Raw genomic sequence first — 23,205 nt, forward strand, 5'->3', positions numbered from 1 at the left:
GGAACTCCATTCCCCCCCCCCCCCCCTCCCTCCCTGATCATGCTCGTCTATGGACGAGTACTGCGAGCAGATGGAGGGGGGCGTTCCTCCCAGCTCTCACAGCACAGTGCGATTGGCTGTGCTGTGAAAAAGGAAGTCTCTGACCATAGAAGAGCTACGGTACCGGGACCGTAAGCTCTTCACACTGGGCCCAGATCGGGAAAGCCGACAGTGCGCTTAATTCAGCACACTGTCAGCTTTCCAGCAGTACATGTACACTCACCGGCCACTTTATTAGGTACACCTGTCCAACTGCTCGTTAACACTTAATTTCTAATCAGCCAATCACATGGCGGCAACTCAGTGCATTTAGGCATGTAGACATGGTCAAGACAATCTCCTGCAGTTCAAACCGAGCATCAGTATGGGGAAGAAAGGTGATTTGAGTGCCTTTGAACGTGGCATGGTTGTTGGTGCCAGAAGGGCTGGTCTGAGTATTTCAGAAACTGCTGATCTACTGGGATTTTCACGCACAACCATCTCTAGGGTTTACAGAGAATGGTCCAAAAAAGAAAAAACATCCAGTGAGCGGCAGTTCTGTGGGCGGAAATGCGTTGTTGATGCCAGAGGTCAGAGGAGAATGGCCAGACTGGTTCGAGCTGATAGAAAGGCAACAGTGACTCAAATAGCCACCCGTTACAACCAAGGTAGCCAGAAGAGCATCTCTGAACGCACAGTACGTCGAACTTTGAGGCAGATGGGCTACAGCAGCAGAAGACCACACCGGGTGCCACTCCTTTCAGCTAAGAACAGGAAACTGAGGCTACAATTTGCACAAGCTCATCGAAATTGGACAATTGAAGATTGGAAAAACGTTGCCTGGTCTGATGAGTCTCGATTTCTGCTGCGACATTCGGATGGTAGGGTCAGAATTTGGCGTCAACAACATGAAAGCATGGATCCATCCTGCCTTGTATCAACGGTTCAGGCTGGTGGTGGTGGTGTCATGGTGTGAGGAATATTTTCTTGGCACTCTTTGGGCCCCTTGGTACCAATTGAGCATCGTTGCAACGCCAAAGCCTACCTGAGTATTGTTGCTGACCATGTCCATCCCTTTATGACCACAATGTACCCAACATCTGATGGCTACTTTCAGCAGGATAATGCAATGCCATGTCATAAAGCTGGAATCATCTCAGACTGGTTTCTTGAACATGACAATGAGTTCACTGTACTCCAATGGCCTCCACAGTCACCAGATCTCAATCCAATAGAGCATCTTTGGGATGTGGTGGAACGGGAGATTCGCATCATGGATGTGCAGCCGACAAATCTGTGGCAACTGTGTGATGCCATCATGTCAATATGGACCAAAATCTCTGAGGAATGCTTCCAGCACCTTGTTGAATCTATGCCACGAAGAATTGAGGCAGTTCTGAAGGCAAAAGGGGGTCCAACCCGTTACTAGCATGGTGTACCTAATAAAGTGGCCGGTGAGTGTATATAGAACTGCCTGTGGGCAAAATGGTGAAAGGTCCTCTTTAAGGCTAGAGACACACTGGGTGAATCGCTACAGGTCAGTTGCTGTGAATTCATTGACAGTTAAATCATGGCGATTTACAGTTGCAGCATAGTAAATGGGATTGCTACCTGTGGATTTCAACCTTTGCAATGTAATGCATGACAGATGGGGGAAGGAGGATAGTATAACAGAGAAATCTGTGGGTGAGCCACAGACAAAAATACACCCTGTAGACTTTTTATTTCTGTAATTTTTATCTTAAATATAAAGAACAAGAAAAAAAAAAGTACAGAGTATCACAAGACAGGCACCTTATAGGTGCACCAATAAGCAATTTTAGAAAAGATAAGACATGAAGACAAGAAAAGACAAACATGGGAAAGAAGGGTTGGAAAAACAGGGTGGGGAAGTCAGATCCTGCAGAGTACAGTAGGTGTCCCATGGGGACCATAATGGAAATGAAAGCTACATGATACGTTCTATAGAAATGCCAGCGCTGAGTCCTGGGCAGGGGATCCTAGTGAGGGAGATCGCTGGAGAAGGAGGCCGGTCCTGCCAGGTGGTTACTGGTGGTCTCCTCTGCAAATGGTTCTAAAAATCCCTCTCCATAGATGTCAGCCTGAGCCCAGAACATCAACCCTCTGTGTCTCCAGCAGATATAGTCCAAAAAATGTAATCAGATATGCACTCCCATATAAGAATCAATAAACCTGGCAGGTTAGGGTGTCTGGGGTACTGGATTCGCCACATATTAGACTTAGAAAATCAACTCCATCACTCCAAAATTTGTAAGAAAAATAAAAATTACTATAACATCTTAAGAAATGTAAACATGCAGCAATGTATCAAAATGGATTAGACTTCACATGTGAATAGCACTGCAACATTTCAGTCAAAGAAATCATCATCAGCAGAATGTTTGTAACGGATGACAAGATTTACAATAAAATGACTCAAGATGTTGTATACTATACAATATCTCATAACTATAGTCCTATATAAATGGCACAAATATAATGGGTAAAAAATAACATATGAAAATTCAATATACAGTACAGACCAAAAGTTTGGACACACCTTCTCATTCAAAGAGTTTTCTGTATCTTCATGACTATGACAATTGTAGATTCACAAGGCATCAAAACTATGAATTAACACAAGAAGTAGTCACCGGAAATGATTTTCACTTCACAGGTGTGCCCTGTCAGGTTTAATAAGTGGGATTTCGTGCCTTATAAATGGGGTTGGACCATCAGTTGTGTTGTGCAGAAGTCAGGTGGATACACAGCTGATAGTCCTACTCATTAGACTGTTAGAATTTGTATTATGGCAAGAAAAAAGCAGCTAAGGGCTCGTTCACATCTGCGCCCAGGACTCCGTTCTGCAGGTTTCTGTTTCCTGCATAAAACAGAGCAGGAGACGGAAACCTGCAGGAGTCTTTCTCACCCATTCATTTGAATGGGTGAGAAAGCTGTCCGGCCGTGAGCGGCGGTGAGCGTTTTATGCTCTCCGCCACGAAACCAGGTTTTTTAATCCGGACACAGTCGGACATGCAGTACTCTGTGTCCGGATTTAAAAAAAAACGGTTTCGCGGCGGAGAGCATAAAACGTTCACCACCGCTCACGGCCGGACCTTGTCTGTGGTTTCCATCTTCTTGCATGTAGAAGACGGAAAGCACAGAACGGAGACCCGAACGCAGGTGTGAACCTAGCGTAAGTAAAGAAAAACAAGTGGCCATCATTACTTTAAGAAATGAAGGTCATTCAGTCTGAAATATTGGGAAAACTTTGAAAGTGTCCCCAAGTGCAGTTGCAAAAACCATCAAGCGCTATAAAGAAACTGGCTCACATGAGGACCGCCCCAGGAAAGGAAGACCAAGAGTCACCTCTGCTGCGGAGGATAAGTTCATCCGAGTCACCAGCCTCAGAAATCGCAGGTTAACAGCAGCTCAGATTAGAGACCAGGTCAATGCCACACAGAGTTCTAGCAGCAGACACATCTCTACAACAACTGTTAAGAGGAGACTTTGTGCAGCAGGCCTTCATGGTAAAATAGCTGCTAGAAAACCACTGCTAAGGACAGGCAACAAGCAGAAGAGACTTGTTTGGGCTAAAGAACACAAGGAATGGACATTAGATCAGTGGAAATCTGTGCTTTGGTCTGAGGAGTCCAAATTTGAGATCTTTGGTTCCAACCACCGTGTCTTTGTGCGATGCAGAAAAGGTGAATGGATGGACTCTACATGCCTAGTTCCCACTGTGAAGCATGGAGGAGGAGGTCTGATGGTGTGGGGGTGCTTTGCTGGTGACACTGTTGGGGATTTATTTGAAATTGAAAGCATACTGAACCAGCATGGCTACCACAACATCTTGCAGCGGCATGCTATTCCATCCGGTTTGCGTTTAGTTGGACCATCATTTATTTTTCTACAGGACAATGACCCCAAACACCTCCAGGCTGTGTAAGGGCTATTTGACCAAGAAGGAGAGTGATGGAGATGCTACGCTAGATGACCTGGTCTCTACAGTCACCAGACCTGAACCCAATCGAGATGGTTTGGGGTGAGCTGGACCGCAGAGTGAAGGCAAAAGGGCCAACAAGTGCTAAGCATCTCTGGGAACTCCTTCAAGACAGTTGGAAGACCATTTCCGGTGACTACCTCTTCAAGCTCATCAAGAGAATGCCAAGAGTGTACAAAGCAGGAATCAAAGCAAAAGGTGGCTACTTTGAAGAACCTAGAATATAAGACATATTTTCAGTTGTGTCACACTTTATTAAGTATATATTTCCACATGTGTTACTTCATAGTTTTGATGCCTTCAGTGTGAATCTACAATTTTCATAGTCATGAAAATACAGAAAACTCTTTGACTGAGAAGGTATGTCCAAACTTTTGGTCTGTACTGTGTAATAACACAATTATATCCATATATATCATAAAGAAGGACAAAAATTGTCCAATCAGCTAAGAATAAAGTCTGTAAATTATACAGAAGACCGGCATTAGTATACAACCCCAGAATCACTAATATATATAAACATATGCTAAATAGTCCCAGTAGTCAAACTAAGGGAGCCTTCACACGGAGTAAACGCGCATGTATTTTTGCAAAACACACGTGTAAAAATAAGACTCCCATTGAATTCAATGATTTTTTTTTTTACACGTGTAAAAATACGCCTGTAAAATGTCATTGAAGTCAATGTGAGTCTTATTACTTTTTTTTTTTCAAAAATACACGCGCGTTTACTCCGTGTGAAGGCTCCCTAAAATGAGAGGGCAGCAAATCATCTGAAAACTGATCTGGAGATATCAGGACACAACGATATTAAAGGCATCTCCTCACTAGGGTCTGCACACAGGATCATTCAGCTGCTGACTGAAGTGGGTGCTTTAATATCATTTAAGGCATGCTGAGACTTGTGGTACTAACCATTCAGCCCAGAGCACTACAATAGCGATCTACACAGAACATTGATTATTGCACATGCTCAGACCTCTAATGTCATGTGATGTCTAGTACAAGGGCGTCATATGACACTGGTGGGAGTATTCCTTGGCTGTATATAAGACTCCCTGTATGTAGTGAGCTTCAGTCGCTTGCTGATCCTGTGTGCAGACCTTGGTGAGTGTAAGCCTATGCCTTTAGTATCATTGTGTCCCGATCTCTCCAGATCATGTTTCATATGGTTTCTGCTCTCTCATCTTAGTTTGACTACTGGGACTATTTAGCATACATAGATTTATTTCCTAGTGATTCTGAGGTTCTATAGCAATGTCTGTTTCCTATAATATGTATAATTTAGAGACGCTTTATTCTTAGCTGATTGGACAATATATTTTTTTTTTCTACTTCATGATATTTGGATACAGTTATTATGATGTATTGACTTTTATTTTCATATAATTTTTGCCATTTATATATGGAGCTAATTATGAGCTATTGTATAGTATATGACATCTTGAGTGTTTATTATTGTGAATCTTATCTGTTACAGACATCCCGCTGCTGAAGGTCTTATCTTGGACTGAAATGTTCTGGTGTTCTCCAATAGTGATGTCCAATCAATTTTGATCATTTACATTTTTTTAAGATGTTATAAAAAAAAAATTTTTTATTTTTTTTTCAATTTTTGGAGTCCTGGAGTTGATTTTCTAAATCTCCAGCAGATATGACTGGACCCACTGCACTAAAAATGGAAGCAAATATCCTAGTTCTTGGTGCTGATGGGGTCGGAAAATCAGGTGAGTGTCTGCAACCTGTGATGGGACTACAACTCCAAGCATGCTCTGTCAATGACATGTTGTGAGGTATTGGTAGTTGTTGTTCACCTATGGAGAGGGATATCTTCATAGTTGTAGAATTATCATAGTTGATGTACAGAAAGAGACTGTAAATTGCACCCTGAAATCTCACCCATTATCCTAGTCTTTAGGATCTTAATACAAATTTATCATAACTGGGGCAACAACTATAATAATAGTAGTTTTCTAAAATATTAGACGTGACCTCTACCTTCTCTGTACACACACTGCCAACCCTGGTATGCTGGTCCACAGGTAAACCATATTACAAGTGATGACCTCTAAGGGTAGGTGCAAACACTTCCTGCCCCTCCCCAGACATCGATATATGTCATTTACGGACCGTATAATAATTCTTGGTGATATCAAGTCATAAATACATAGGAGAAGATGGTATTGGTAAAGTCTGTGCTTTCTAATATGAAAGGTCTTTCAGATTAACCACATGCCTGTGAGCCTGCCAGAGATGTGTCTATCGATCATTTGACAACATTTTGGCCAACTTCTATTGATTTGATGGACTCCTTTGCTTAGACTGTTGTCAGGTCTCCAGAAATCTCTGAGCAGCGCCAAAGAAGTTTACCCTTTCTGGAGATACTTTTCTTGCCTGCCCATAGATCCTGAGTTGTCATGAAAAAATTTGCTGCAACGTTGTTCACTGCTGTATGATGGCAGTTTATAGAAGAATTTAGACTCAAATGTATGAGGGATCCCTGAGAATGGATTCAAAATGATCATGAAAGATGTCCCTGTTTCACTGTTGTTATATGTAGTCTGAATTGCGCTTTATCCAATCCATGAAGTTATTGCTAATGGCCACCAAATCGGCGCTAATCTGCAGGTTTGCGAAACGTGAATCCGGTGCTAAAAACTTACTACCAGTATATCCATTGTAACTGCGTGTGATTGTTTATATCTATAGACCTTGCCCAATATATGTCTCAATTACAGGGAAGAACAAGAGGTATTTTAAAACTTGGTAGATGGGTTTTGTGTGGATTCTTGTATGCCAGCTAGCACCAGTGCGCCAAGAGTCACAACCCCAAATTACGGCTTTTTTGTTTTGTTTTTTTCTGTGCCTTTCTTGACCACACCGTAATTATAGATGAAACACATAACATTTTTCATCTAACTTTAGTGCTGACCTAAACCACATTAAAGGGATTATCCAGGTTTACAAAGTTCGGTGTCCTATCCATAATTTAGAACTTCAGATTTAGAACGATGGGGGTCTGACTGCCAGGACTTCTACTGATCAGCTATTTTTATGTGAAGACGTGGTGTATGGTGTTCAAGCAGTAGTAACCCATTCCTGCGTATGGGACAAGTACTGCAGTACTCACAATCATTGCCTTTAAAACTGCAATCGGTTGAGGCAACACGGTGGCTCAGTGGTTAGCACTGCAGCCTTGCAGCACAGGAATCTTGGGTTTGAATCCCACCAGGAACATCATCTGCAAGGAGTTGGTATGTTCTCCCTGTGTTTGTGTGGATTTCCTCCCATTCTACAAAGACCTACTGATAGGAAAGAAAACTTTACATTGTGATCCCTATATGGGGCTCACAATCTACATTTAAAAAAAATAAAAATAAATTGCAATGAGTTAGTGCTACAACTTTCTACAGCTCAGTGAAACAACTGTTCTGCAGGGGTCCCAGCAGTCAGACCCCACTGTTCTCAAATTGATGGTTCTCATGGATAGGACATCAGATTTGAGAAGCTTGATAACTGCTTTAAAAATGTTGAAGTCTGTGGTGAAGCAGCCACTTTTTGTCATGTGAAAATACGCCCTATCCCTGGCACAATAGGCGCTATAGGTTACATAGTCACGACAGTTATGATGTCAATGTTCATACTACTTTCTAACAGTTGGTTATGTTTCATTACAGCACTCACAGTCCGATTTCTAACCAGACGTTTCATTGGCGAATATGGCGAACTTGGTAAATGTTTATTTTATACTGTAAATCATAACTATGGGGTATTAGAAATGTTTCCATGTTATACCAAATTTCAATTGATCAGCAATCTCTAGAATGCGGGTTCCGAGTTCCTGATGTGAGTGGAGGGATACTGCCTGTGTGTGACCACTACTCTGTTCTCTTCTACTCTACTACTGAAGAGTAGATTGTTCTCTCAGTCCCATAGAAATGAATTCGGCTGGGCCAGGCTTGCATGCTACCACTCAATTTAGTCTTGAAACCCAGTTTTAGTGATCAGACACTTGTCCTGTGGAGATGGGATAAGTTTTGTGGGAGAGAAACCACTTTAGATGAATTATTGGCAAATCAATCGGTAACTTGAGATGTAAGGGAGCATTCACACGATGTAACACGGCACTGATTCTTGTACTTCAACTCGCATAAGAATCAGCGTTGCAAAACAGAATACCATTGACTTCAATGGGGTCTGTTTAGCGTGCGTAACACATTGAAATCAATGGGAGGCTTTTTAACTCCTTGATTTCAATGTGTATCTGCATGTATCATTTAAAGTACTCGTTTCTCATATTGGGAAGACTCCTTTAGGCTAAGGGTTGGTTCACTCTAGCGCTTGTATTCTGTCCGCATGGAGACACCCCCCCCCCCCCCCCCCGGACCGAATACCAAAGCTAATGCAAGCGCTGTGCAGTTAAGCACACGGAGCCCATAGACTATAATAGGCTCTGTGTGCTTGCTACAGCAAGCACAAGGAGCCCATTATAGTCTGTGGGCTGCATGTGCTTTGCAAGTACATCGCTTGCAATTGCGGTTGCATTCCGTCCAGGGGGTCTCCATGCAGACTCCTTGCGGACGGAATACAAGCGCTAGTGTGAACCAACCCTAAGGCCCCACAGGACGATGCGCAGCGCTAAAGCACTGTGGGAACATATCGCAGTTCTTCCTGTAGCTCTTTAAACAGAAAGCTCACTGAGTTTTCCTCCGGACTTTCTGTTACAGTTATATCTACAGGAAAGCCACCAGCATTTCCGTAGATATAATTGACATGCTGCGATTTTCAAAACCGTGGCGGTTTTGGAAATCGCAGTGTGTCTGTGCTGCGGTTTTAAATGCAAAGTGAGCATGGGATTCGCATGAATCTCATCCACTTTGCAGTTACTATAAAACGCCATGATTTTCGCCGCTGGCCGTGGGGCCCTGGCTTTATCGGTCCTGTAAACGTCCTGGTTTGGATGTGACTGCAGCCTCAAGTCGCACCCCTGGTGCATAGTTTTTTTTTTTTGTTTTTTTTTTTTTTTTTTTTTTGGGGGGGGGGGGGTTTATATAGAGAGAGGAAAGAGCCCTTTGTGGGCCACACATTATTTTTGCGCAATCCTAATGCCTGGGAAGCATCACTAATGTCATTACTGCAAAGTGCACTGTACTAGTCGTCCTCCTGTTTGATCCTAACGTCATAATAATCCTATTTTTAGATACTGCCATTCATGTAAAATAAAGACTTTGCCTAATTGACTTAGAAACTGTTGGGTAACCTCATTTCTCTGAAGTTCTCGGTACAATCCTATGTAGAGATGTAATGAAATAAGGGCAGACTATTACAGTGAACAGAAGCAGATGTGCTTTGTTGGATATTGATGTATTCAGAGCCTCTTGAACACACAAACTAGCTTTCATGCATCTACTGCACAATCCTACAGTAGTAACCCAGAGGATTAAGCCTGTTATGACTGTGCTTGTGTTTTCTTTGCAGAATCCATATATAGCCACAATGTTTTGGTGGATGGAAAGGAAGTGGTCTTCAATATTTGGGATTTTCCATATTCAAAAGTAAGCTTTTCATTATTTATCCTTTTCATTTGAGATCCTTCTGTATACTGTGTCTAAGATCTTGGCTTAGTAAGTACAAAGAGGGGTGTTGCAGTAATAACCCTGCAGAACTGCATTCCACCACCTTTCTATAAAGGTACACCTTCAGTAGATATTGTCCAAAATTGTGTCCAAACATATGCTGCATTTGGTCAAGCATGTATGTGTTGTCAGTGGCGAGAGGAGAATAAGCCACTGCCAAACCCTTCCCATGGGAGCTGATCTGACATGCCTGTCCCTTCTTCCCTCTGTTGGGAGGCTCTCATACACATAGAACATAGCAGTCTCAAAGCTCAGCTGACTTTTTGTGTAAGACTCAAAAGCTGTACAGCTGTGTACACATTCAACTTGTTACTCCATTTGTATGGGGAACACGGGACCCCACTTCTCATGGTTTGTGGGGGTTCCAGTAACCCCATCAATCAGACACTTAACAATCCTGTTAAAACTTGGACTTGGTACAACCCCTGTAAGAGCTGTTGCTTCTGGACTGAGTGACATTTGTTGCTTCCCTATACTCATCAGATTATAGGCATTGCTTATGACTGATGGTCTATCACCATTGGCTCACAGCCATTTGATTGTTTCAAGTGTAGGCCGCCATAAACAGTGACTGTATTCTGTTGACCCTACCAACAGAGAAGTGGTGAAATAAAATACCATATAAGTTATAATGGTGTCGATTTTGAGAATCCATGCTGCCCTGCAGGGTTTATATCTCTTTTAGGGCATTGGTAGGAAGTAGTTAGGTAGTAGGCAGGGTTATTATTGGTATGATCATGCTTGTAAAGGGAGTGGATGCCAAACAAAAAAATAAAAAATGTTAGAGGGGAATTCCTACTTGTGCAGTTTTCTTTAGGTCAATCCTAGCTCTTTAAAGCATGAAATTGGATTTGTTGTTGTGATTGTATAATTACGGTACATTATGTTGCACAGTTTGCCTGTGATCTGTTACATCCACCCATTACAGGAATAAAATGGAAATAGAAATTGTCATGTGATGGATTGTTTGTTTAATAGGTTACTCTTAAACATTTAATATGTAACTGAATGTAGCAGGGAAAATGCCAGTGACTTTCCATGGCCTGCTCTACAAGCCACAATAACATTATTGATTGATCGGTGCACAGGAGAGACAGGACAGCCATCTGAAGAGCATAACAAGTAGAGCACTGAGCCGCCAGTGTTTGATCATGTATAGAATGTCAAGTGAGATAAGGAGAATCACTACCACCTGCTGGACGACTACAAGTGTCTTATCTTAGGCTATTTCACATACAGTTTTCACATATTTTCCAGTTTCATCCATGGTTGAGGAATGTATCAGGTTAATCCATTTCTGCTACTTAAAAATTGATTTGCATGATGTTGTTTTGGCGACAAGCTTGTATAGATACATGAGACAATCGCGGAAATCTCTGCAACAATTTGGACACTTGTGAATTCAACCCAAGGGCATGTTTACACCTTATGTAAATACATATTGGAAAAATACCAGGTTTAGCCTTGACTATCTGCTGTGGTTTAGCAATCTGAACTACCGCAGGTTGGCCTGAAGATATATCTATAATCGACAAGCAAGCTGAGCATTGCCACCTCCAGGGTTTCTGCACTGAAATTTGACCAGTGTGTTACAGCAGCATGGATAGTACAGTAGTATATAGCAAGAAAGAACACATACAAGCTCTTAGAAAAGATACCAGGAGTCATAGCAACTAAAAGAAAGGGAAAAAAAAAACTTCAGGATCATTTAGTTCTCTGTACAAAGTGATGTTTATTATACAACCCAACCGTGACCTTCTAGAAAGTGCTTGTTCTGTAGCATCAGTCACTTCTATTGACTTAAGTCAGAATGATGAGATGCTAAAGGGTTCTCCTGGTCATGACTGGAGATCTTCAGGAAAACCAGCACGGAGGTTGACCTGTCATATAAACAGCGGGTGTTCAGCATGTAATAAGATATATACTGTATATACTCGAGTATATTTGAGACTTTTTCTGCTGAAAAAGCCCCTCTCGGCTTATACTTGAGTATACTTGGGGGGGGGGGGGGGGTGTGTCTATGACCAGCCACAATAGTAATGCATAGAATCTCCCATTAAATAGTGAAAAAAAAGCTTATATATATATATATATATATATATATATATATATATATATATATATACACAAATAAAATGAATAAAAGTTCTAAATCACTCCTTTCCCTAGAATGCATACAAAAGTAGAAAATGAAAATGACTGTGGAACACATACACATTAGGTATCCCTGTGTCTGAAAGTGCCCGGTCTACTGAATATAGTCTATCTGCAGTGCTCCTCTTCCGTCGGGAAGGGGCTAATAGGAGCACTGCAGATACCCTATATTCAGCCAGGCTGAATTCCAAGTGGGGAAAAAAAAAAAAACCCAGTCCTCAAGCTCAGGGAAGGGGCAGACAGACAACCAAAACACCCCCTCCCCTTTCCCAGCACCAGCAACTACTGCACTCAAAAGCCATTTTAATTTTTGAAATTTTCCAGCAGCTGCTGCATTTCCCCCACTCAGCTCATACTCGAGTCAATAAGTTGTTTTTTTTTTCCCCATTTTTTTTATTTTTTTGTGGTAAAATTAGGGGCCTCGGCTTATACTCGAGTATATACGGTATTTTTTTTTTTTCTTTGCTAGTCTCTTTAGAATTTTCATATTTACTGTCTATCTGTGCAAAAAATCTCTGCAAAAGCAATTACTACTTGTGTTTACAAATGACATTTCCTTATTCTGCTGCAGGAGCCTACAGAAGAAAGTTGTGCTGAGGAGGAGAAACGTATTCAATGGGCAGATGGCTTTGTCCTCGTCTACAGCATTTGTGACCGAGCCAGTTTTAACATAATTTGCCAGACAATCCAGCTCATCAAAGCTTCCAAAGACTGTTTAGGGCTGGAGAAACTGCCCATAGTCATTGTGGGTAACAAGCGTGATCTCCACCATCTACGAACAGTGTCTAGTGAAGAAGGAAGACTTTTGGCTCTTTCAATGGACTGCGACTTCTATGAGGTTTCAGCAGCAGAGGCCTATCATGGTGTCCTTATGGTATTTCATGGATTAGTAGACAAAATTAAGGAGTCAAAACTGGTTACAAAGAAGGGGACGGGAATACGAGGCATTGTAAAGAGTATGTCAGCAGTATTTGCCAGAAGGAGAACGGACTCTTTGTAATGCTGGAGATATCTTTGCTGAGTGACACGTGACTTGAGTTAAACATCTGGAGTGCCTGAACCTACTTCATTTGTCTTCGGTGTGCAGTTCCATACTGTACATTTATATAGAACCGCCCTGTTCTGTTGATCATTGCTCTTTCTAATTTGGTTTAATGGTTTACTTAACAGCTTCTAAAATTGTCACTGAAATATGGAGAATGAATGGAGAAGTCAGAAATAACCACAGTTTGCTGCAAAGTGGTGGAAACCTCAGTCTGAAGAGATTCACCACAAATTAGGAAGATCAAAAGAGTCCTTGACTTTCATCTTTCTATTATCTCTTGTCAGGCCTGTTGGCTCTTGCTGCTGTCTGCGCTGTTTTGCTTTCAGTCATGTATCTTGGCTCCATCATGTAGATCTATATACACAGTGAAGGGTATATGAATATAAGCAGTTGGGTTGTGTTTGTTAGAAGGATGATACTTATTCCTGTTTGTGCCTACTATTTATGAGTTCTTTGTGTACTTTCAGCCATGTCCCTTGTGAGAGGAATGCACTTTTATGAGGGTAAGGAATGTGTGCAGCAGACATACCATGCTGTGACAATACAGAAGCACCTCATGGCTAATTGCAGAAATCCCAATAAACAGATGTCTGTATTCTTTGCCGTTAAAGTGAACTAGTTCTCTCTACATCCTGGAAATGCAAAGCTTATGGGTTCGGGCCAAACCAGTTCCTCCACATGGGTAAGTTCGTTTTGATAATGGCAGGATCACATAATGGGGATATAGATGTCCACCGGTTGCAAAGTGGGGTCTGGAAGCCCTCCTTTAAAATGTTTTAGTTTTTCTCTGTTGCCCACACAATCTGTTTGCTTGTGAGAATATAGCTTTCCCACAAGCACCTTGCTGCTTATTCAGACTGCCTGTACCTTCCCGCGTGTTGCTGATATTAGCTAGAACCCGATACAGTTAGTGGTAACAGGAGCAACGCTTATAAGAAGTGACATGGTACTGTTCAAGGTAACATTTGAGTGGCGCCAATGGAGAGGCAAGGTGCAGCTTGTACATTCAAACCAGTTGGGCAAGCCCAATTCTTGTGCAGTGGTGCATGCGCTGTTTTACTGCACAGAACAAGGGAGATACCTGCTATAGAAGTATAGTGGGTGGAAACCATGCATGCTTGCTTATCCTTACCCCAAAACAACCGGAGAATGCATCCCTGAGAAACCAGGTAAAAAGAAGCCCTTATTGTAGTGTGTGTGTGTGTGTGTGTGTGTGTGTGTGTGTGTGTGTGTGTGTGTGTGTGTTTTTTTTTGATCTGTGGAGGAACAATGAGTCATGATTAAAATTGTGGGAATACCCTTCTAACATCTACAGACCTGCAGCCATGCTAGTGTTATGCATACAGTATGTGAAATGGCCTTAGGCTGGTAGAATTGGGAACAACATGATTTATAATTTGGACTGTGGAATTGTTATAGTGAACCTGTATTATAAAAGTGCAATAACCTTATTTTTATTACTTACCCAATGTATTTGACCTTTTAAAGGAAATCGGACTAGATTCCAGCAGATCAATCCAATTCTGCAGATAGATGGGTTATGGTCACCTGAATCAGATGGTGCTTTCCCTTTGTAAATCGGTGCCTCCGTTGCTAACATATCAGTGTGTTTGACATTATGCAAATGAACTCCTTGAAACAATGGTGGTGTTGGTCTCTTCCTTGGGGCAACAGCAACTCCTTCATTGCTCCAAGTAAGTCATTTGTATAGCCCTTGCGGGCAGGGCCCTCGATCCCACTGTGCCAGTAGGTCATTGTTAGTATTATATTGTATATTTTATGTACCGTATATAAACCCTCAAATGTAAAGTACCATGGAATTAATGGTGCTATATAAATAATTGTATATTGACAAATACATCAATATCTCAGTAACAGAGGCACCAGTTCACAAAGGGAAACCGCTATTTGCTTCAGGTAACCCAAACCTACGGTATGTGTCTGGGGCTGGATTCTGGTTTGATACCCCTCAAGTGCACAATGTATTGAATTCATTTCCTTGACCATCTTAATCCATGTCGGAAGGCGAACTGAATTCAGTGACCCCCCCCCCCCCCCCTGTTATTTCTGTATTGTTCTGTCATTTCATTCCATGTAAAGAGCTCTGTGGTCACGTTGCATGCCTATGAGTCTGTGCAGCATGATACAATACAAGTATAGACTGTTGTATGGTTCTATGTTTAATAGTATGTCTCTCCTCTGTCCAATGATATATCCACCATTCCTGGTGACAGCACTGTTCACTTTTATGTCCGTGGTACTATTGTATGTGATCACAATAATATGAAACTTCCCTTTTGCAAAATGATGGCGCACATTCACCACATATAGAAAAGTGCTAAAATGAAGAAATTATAAAATTCTATCTTTTAATCTGAGATCACAAATGATGGTAAAGCTGATGGCTTTTGATGCAGCAAAATATGCAACAAAAACACAACTTTTCTGCAAGGTGTGAGCTCAGTCTTAATGTTCATACAGAGATCCAATAATAACTTCTCTGGACTGTGTGACTTCGTCTTGCATTATGTCTGACAATCTGTCCTGTCTTGCGAATCCCTTGCAATGTAATATATCTATGCGTTTATAGAAGTGTAATATATTGTATGTATATATGTAACTTGTATATTTGTATAGAGCTGTGTCCTTTCATTGTATGCGAACACCGTATCTACTTATGTGTAAACAGGTCAAAGAAAGGTATATGTAAATAGCAAAATAAAATATTGAAAATGCTATATGTAATATATTCAATACACAAATAAAATATTCTTACGATCTATATGCAGATCATATTCCTGTGTCTTAGAATATGTTTATAGAAGTATTGACCATGAGGTCTGATGTTCTTGTAACTAACATTTTCAACAGGACTCTGCACGTAACTGCTTACAGTGTATCAAGTTATAACTTCACCAAATTCTTTCCCACCCACAGTTCATTTGCAAGCTGATTTGCATATCTATTAAAAGATGATTATCTTTGCGCAAAGTAATTTGCGGCCGCAAAATTACGGGCGCAAAATTACGCGCCGTATACGATCGTAATTCCCATTGAAATCAATGGGATCTTTTTGAGCGCGCAAACTGCTGACACGCGTATACGTGATTTTGCACCACTTTACTCTGAGTGAACTCCCCCTTAGGTGTAATATTAATGGTCTATCCTCAGGACTGGCCATCAATATTAGAAACATGGATAAATCTATTACCAAGCTTGTCCAGCAATTGGTGCATACCATGTAGTGAGCAGGAGGTGTAAATTAAAAAAACAAGAAGCGTACTCTCCTGTCCCCAGCTGTCTGCCACCAGTGTCCATTCAGTCTCGTGCTAGCGCCTTCTTCATGTGACCACTGAGACCAATTACGTAGAGGATTTCCAGAAGTGGGACCGAACTGACACAGGAAGGGACAGGTTAGTATGCTTTCAACAACCTCTTTAAAAGGGGCTGTCTGGGCCTAATTTATTTATGGGGAACAGTGATGGGGTCATTATATTGGGTGGGGATAGTGATGGGGGTTAAAAACCTGGGGGGAAGGGGACATTTAAATTGTGTGGGGCATATTAAAGGGATTGTCCAGGTTTAATTATTTTTATGCTGTATTCTCAGGATAGGCCATAAATACCTGATCGCTAGGGAGTTGACACATGGTCCCGTCAGCTGTACGAAACCACTTCGGTGCCCGTTTTGTACACAATACAGGACTAGAAGCAGAAAGCTCCATCCGCTATTTAGTCGCCCAGTGCCTTCACTGCAGCTCAGCTCCCACTGACTTCAATATGGGCTGAGATGCAGTGAATTAGCCGGTTAATATACAGCAGACACAGCTTTCTGCTTCTGGCCCCATATTGTGTACAGAACTTGTGCTGGAAGTGGCTCCATACAGCTGATCGGTCTGAGAGCTGGGTATCTGCCCCATCAGATCAGGTATTTATGGCCTATCTTGACGATAAACTATAAAAAAAAATTATATCTGGACAACCCCTTTAAGGAGGACCTTTCATGTCCTCTGGCACCTGTGGTTTTATATACCACTAGAAAGCTGACAGTGCGCTGAATTCAGCGCACGATCGGCTTTCCTGTTCTGTGTCCCCGCTGAAGAGCTATCGGTGCTGTTACTGTAGCTCTTCAGAATTAGAAAGACGTTTCTGACAGTCTGTGAGGAACCCTGACAATAGAGTCCATAGCGCTGTACTATGAGAGGGGGCGTTCCTTACCACCCAGTCATGACTCTGAACGTGAGGAACACCCCCCCAGTACTAGTCTATGGACACATACTGTCAGGACATCCCAATCAGGCCCTTGACCAATGCATTTGCATTGGCAAATTGAGGAATAATAGTCAGGCTCGGGGCCCATTGGGGGATTCACCGGTTCCCTGGTGGGCCAGTCCAACCCTGAAGCAATGTGAGTGAAGTCTAACAAAGTGAAATGGTTAAAAGGGCTTTCCAGCTCCAAACCAAATTTTCACACTGACCTATCCATAGAATAGGAGCAAGGCTGCTGTTCACCAGAACTACACCATGCAACTGGCATCAGTGGGCTGCTAGAACAGATTATCTGTGCACCGTCTAGGTTTCAGACCCCGACAACTCACACACTGATCTATCCTGTGGATCATCAGTATACACTGTGTTGTGTGTGTGTGTATATATCGTGGTTTTTTTTTGGTTTTTTTTTTTTTTTATTTTGAGCCAGTGCTAGGTGTGGATTGGGTAGAAGTATGTAATATGTGTAAATTTTTTTTTTTTTTTTTTGTTTGTTTGTTACTGTTCAAGAGCCATATGAGTAAACCCTTCTATATGAGTAGGCCATTCTATCATTAGAATCCCATTTTGAGCTAAATCCACACAGAAATAGCCTTAAGAAAGGCTATTCTTCCCCTATCTTTTAGATGTCTCTGCACCGCTGTTCCTTAGATATTCCGTTTTTTTGTCCATATGCTAATTTAGTTTTCTTGCTTCACTGGGGGCGTCTCCAGTGCTGCGAGAAAACTATCCAGCACTGATGCCTTTTAAGTACTTGACATCCACTGTACTGTTACGGGAGATATTGGGAAAAGGTTAATAATTCAGACACACTCCCATACACCAGAAATGAAATGTACACCAGTTACAAATTGTCATAGATTTCAGGGATAACTCATGGTACCTTTATGGAATAAGAAGTGGTGAATGGGTTCAAAAAGAAAAATGTGTCATCTTTGGAACAAGACTGGTCCGTGCACCAAAGATATGTTACATTTAATAAATTCTCTACACCCCCCCCTTCCCCTTTCCTCCAGGTCCATTTGATGTATCGTATATACTGTCACTGTGTTAACAATTCAGCTTTGGTTTAGTGCCCAGTAACCTCTCACTCCAGGAAGGTTAGGTTATCTGCAGTCTGTCACAGCTGAGGTTAATGAAGGTCTCTTCCCCAAGGCACTCCTACAGATTGTTCACAATGCCTGTTGAACTCCCTGGCTCTGCCTAAGTAGGTACACAGTGGCTGGAAAAACAAGCCAAAGCTGAATTGTACGTTTTTAGATAGGATTCTAAATACTATCAACCTTTTAGCACTGAAATTATTGTAGGGGTTTACATTTCAAAAATCATCCGAAAGGTTTCTGTATACAGCTATAAAACCCCCATGTATGTCTCAATTTGTTTTTGAAGCCTCCTACTCATCACTGCCATGAGCCTGCCTTGTTTACATCTGAGTCTTTGACCTGCTGCAGTTTTTGGCCATATAAATCCAGCAAATGCAGTATGCCTTTCCCTGGCTTGGAAGCCAGCTACAGTTCTGTGCAGGTGCTTGCCACTCTCTGCATAACCACTCTCATGGAGGGTTGAATAAAGATCCTGTCTCATCTGCCCACCCTGATGTACAGTCACATCACTGAAGATGCATGAGAATTGGTCAAAGCAGTGGCGTAACTACTGCCATAGCAGCGGAGGCAGCTGCCACAGGGCCCGGGACATTAGGGGCCCGGTGACAGCTGCTACTGCTGCTATCATTATACTCGGGGGGGGGGGGGTCTTTTCGGACCCCCGAGTATAATGATTTGCGGACCGGGAGAGGTAAGGGAACATAAAAAACACTGTTGCTTACCTCTCCACAATCCTGTCAGGCCTCCTTTCTGACGTCACATGAACCCGGCCTGCGTCCCGGGTCATGTGAAGTCCGACGTCATAGCAGAAGGACGGAAGCAGAGAAGACCGCGTAGGAGCCGGGGGACAGGTAAGTAACAGTGTTTTTTTATGTTTTTATTCCCCTGGGTCTACGATTATTATACTCTGGGGTCTGAAAAGACCCCAGAGTATAATAAATGTTTATGGGTGTCCATTATGGGGGATAATACTGTGTGCAGGGGCCACTATGAGGGATAATACTGTGTGCAGGGGCCACTGAGGGATAATACTGTGTGCAGGGGCCACTATGGGGGTACAATACTGTGTGCAGGGGCCACTATTGGGGTACAATACTGTGTGCAGGGGCCACTATTGGGGTACAATACTGTGTGCAGGGGCCACTATTGGGGTACAATACTGTGTGCAGGGGCCACTATTGGGGTAAAATACTGTTTGCAGCGGCCACTATTGGGGTACAATACTGTGTGCAGGGGCCACTATTGGGGATAATACTGTGTGCAGGGGCCACTATTGGGGTAAAATACTGTGTGCAGGGGCCACTATTGGGGTAAAATACTGTGTGCAGGGGCCACTATTGGGGTAAAATACTGTGTGCAGGGGACACTATTGGGGCATAATACTGTGTGCAGAGGCCACTATGGGGGATAATACTGCGTGCAGGGGCGACTATGGGGCATAATAGAACACACAGGAATGCGTAGGAGGGGGGTCAGTCGAGGTCTTCGGTGTCGGTCGGGGGCCATGTCAAAAGTTCGCCACGAGGCCCCGCCGTTCCTAGTTACGCCACTGGGTCAAAGGTATGTGACTGGTACACAGAACAGTGAAATCTTATTAAAAAGGAAGGAGAAGGGAAGCACCTATGTTATCAGGGAGGGCAGATCACACCGGCTGTAGTTAGGCAGAAAAGCATACACAAGGTAACTTGCTGATGGTAGAAGGTGAATCATAGACTCTATATAAAAAAAATAATAATCTGAGCCAGAGCACCCATGGCAGACTATTAATTGAAGGGTATGAAATCACACGTTTCAGCATCTGTCCATACAAGAAAAGAAATAGGGGAGAAGCTTTGCTGAGCAATGAGAGCTAGTGAGAGCAGCCACATCCTCTTGTTTGGTCTCAGGATCATGGTAGTGGACTTATGTTTCTTCAACTGTAACAACCTGAGAACGGAAGTCTCCTGGAGTTCCTCTAAGCAAGTCTAAATGCTCTTGGCTCAACTGACTGGGACATGTTTTTGCTTGGGTGTCAACATTTGACATTTTACCGTTGGAAAGCCGACAGTGCACTGAATTCAGCACACTGTCAGCTTTCACAATCTGTGCCCAATGCGAAGAGCTATTGATACCGGTACCGTAGCTCTTCACAGTCAGAAGGGTGTTCCTGACAGTCAGTCAGGATCGCCCTTCTTGACAGCGCCGCCTATAGGGCTATACTGTGAGAGCAGGGAGGAACGCCTCCTCCAGTACTCATCCATAGACAAGCTCTATCAGGAGGGGAGGAAGTGTTCCTACCCGCTCTCACAGTACTGCGCTATAGGCGCTGCTGTGAAAAAGGGCGTTCCTGACAGTCTGTCTGTACCGGTACCGATAGCTCTTACCGATCCTGAGTTATGGGCATTAGTAGCAAACATCCCCCCCCCAAAAAAAAAAAACAAAAAAAACCCATCTCCTCAAATTGCATCTGCAGATCTAGTGGAAGAGCCGTCTGTTCCCTGATTCCATATTGACACTGATGAACTGGAGCTGGGCTGCTCAGTATGGCAACAGCAAAGGCAGAACTGTCTCACTGGGGCCCTCGCTACCATAGGGCCTGGTGCATGTGCACTGTTGGCACTATGGTTAAAGGGGCCCTGGGTAGAGGTGGTGACACAAGAGGTTGAATTTAAATGCCCGGCAATTAGACATTGATTCCCTGTCTTGGATTAGAGAAAAGTGTTATAGCAGGAAAACCTGTAAAGTCTAAGACCACATGTAGTGAAACACAGTAAAAAAAATACTGTGGATAACAGTACAGTGAAGACACTTGCACTTCTCACTGTTTTTCCGCTATACTTTTCAGTATTTGCCTACCTCCATAAATGTATATTGAAAAGGCAGCATTTGCAAAGGTAGATTTAATAATGCTGTATTTCTCAAAAACACACTTGACTTGAAAACAGCAATTTTCGCAGCGTCTATTTCCGCAATGTCAGAATAAGATTAAATAAGGTCTCGTTCATGTTTCTGGGGCTGTAAAACGCCGAGTTTTCTTTCCACTGCGTTATCGCAATGACAAAAAATGCTGAGTTTCTACAACCTGAGGCCTCAGCCTTATGCATTTCGTGACTACAGCAAGTACTTTTCTGTGCAGGCACACATGTTGAGATTTCAGGACTAATGGATCCTGGAATAAAGGAATTCTAGGTATACTGCATATGTATGTAGGATAGTAAGTGCCAGAACTGTGTATATATATGATACAACATAACATAGACTTTCCTAGCCTTCTGGTTCAATTAGTTGCAGCTGTAAAAAGGCGAACATCACGTGCAAAATAAATGAACCCGCGTACAAGTGCAGGCAAAGGGCCTTGTTTACTTTCAGCTTCATTATTGCAGAACCAAACTGTGAAAAGAATGCTTTTGTATGACTGCATTCTACAACCATCTGACATCTTCCTATAAACTCACCAGTGCCCCACAAGTTTTGTAAATATAAGCCTACGGCACCGGGATGTTTTCAAAGTAAGACTCACGTTAGTTTTAGGTGCACAAATGTCGTGACCGTGGGTAGATAACTACTTCTAAGTATGTAACAAAAATCAACAAATAGAACACAATGTTCATTCACCTAAGAGATAGAGGCTTGTTCTGTCTGTAAGCACGGCAATTTACATTTAATAACCCCTAAAATTCCCTTACTTTTTGCCAATTTACCAAATATATGTTAGGGGGCGTTCACACTACCATTGGTGACCGTCAGCAGTGTCCGTAGCTATTGTCCGTTACAAGATTTTAGCAATGGACATTAGCTGAACCATCAGAAATCCTTTAAAATTTCCATTCATTTCAGTGCAATTTTGTATCGCGTTTGTTAGTGTCCGTTTACACAAAATCCATCAGAAGTTCGTTTTTTTTCCAGCGGACAATAAATCCTACATGCAGGATTTTTGTGTCTGTTAGAAAAAACGGCAAGTGCCCGTTATTTTTTTAACATTGGTCTATGGGCTACAGACTTATAACGGACAGTAACTGATAGCCATCAGTTACTGTCCGTTACTTTGTGTCGTTTTTTTTCTGTGCATGCTCAGAAAGCAGAAACAAACCAAAAAACCCCCCAGAAAGTATAAAAAAAGGACACTAACTGACATTAACGATGCTAGTGTGTCCGTTTTTTAATTGATCCAGTTAAAAAAAGAGGACACATTAACATCAGTTAGTATCCGTTAATGTATGTTATGAAAGATGACTGTTTTTTTTTTTTTTTTTTAACGGACACCTTCATAACAGAATTCATCGCTAGTGTGAACCCTGCCTTAGGAAGAAGAAGGGAACCATTAGAAGTGACTATGACTGCAGGATTAGAATGAACAGTTTGTTGTCTGTTACCATGGAAACATATAGACATGCATAGGAGCTGTAACCACTGTCCTTTCCAACACAAGACATACAGGGCAAGATCATTAAAATCAGACTAGTTTTAATGAATTGGGAAAATGACTAAATACTTTCATTTTTCTGAAGAACATTTAAAAAAAAAAAGCCCCCCTCTTGTTTACAGGTCATCATTTATAGTCACACTTAGGTGTATCATCAGTATCAGATCAGTAGGAGCATGATGCCAAGGACCCCCACTGATCAGCTGTTCCCAGCAACCTCCTTATGGAGAAGAGACAGCTCTGTTCACTTGTAGAGACACTTGGTCACTACACAAAGAACAAAGCCTTCAGCTTCTGACACTGTTTTACAATACAGTATAGTGGTTGCTGACAAAGGCTGATCAACTTTGTTATTGTACACCACTTTTCTGATATTGATAACCTATCCAAAGGATAGACCACCAATATGTTTGCCTAGAAAAACCTATTAAGCACCCTCCTCCCCAGGCTAATCTACTGGGTCTAAGAGTGTTTCATACCCAGCATCCACCAAATACTATTTCACATTAGGAAGGTGTAGAACATAGTGCACTGGGCCTATATTACTTCTATTCCAATCTGTAAAAGCGCTGCAGA

At 42.2% G+C, this 23,205-nt stretch overlaps 1 protein-coding gene across 1 annotated transcript; it reads left to right on the plus strand.

Moving 5' to 3' along the window:
• The first annotated feature begins 5,107 nt into the window (after nt 1-5,107).
• LOC142202912 (ras-related and estrogen-regulated growth inhibitor-like protein) lies at nt 5,108-15,624 on the plus strand. The gene is made up of 5 exons (XM_075273296.1): nt 5,108-5,128; nt 5,502-5,748; nt 7,699-7,752; nt 9,500-9,576; nt 12,383-15,624. Exons 2-5 carry the CDS (start codon nt 5,676-5,678, stop codon nt 12,809-12,811), a joined length of 633 nt encoding a protein of 210 aa, XP_075129397.1. The 5' UTR covers nt 5,108-5,128; nt 5,502-5,675; the 3' UTR covers nt 12,812-15,624.
• Nucleotides 15,625-23,205: the final 7,581 nt, after the last annotated feature.

This window comes from Leptodactylus fuscus, chromosome 5, assembly GCF_031893055.1.
Source record: "Leptodactylus fuscus isolate aLepFus1 chromosome 5, aLepFus1.hap2, whole genome shotgun sequence".
NCBI classification, from domain to species: domain Eukaryota; kingdom Metazoa; phylum Chordata; class Amphibia; order Anura; family Leptodactylidae; genus Leptodactylus; species Leptodactylus fuscus.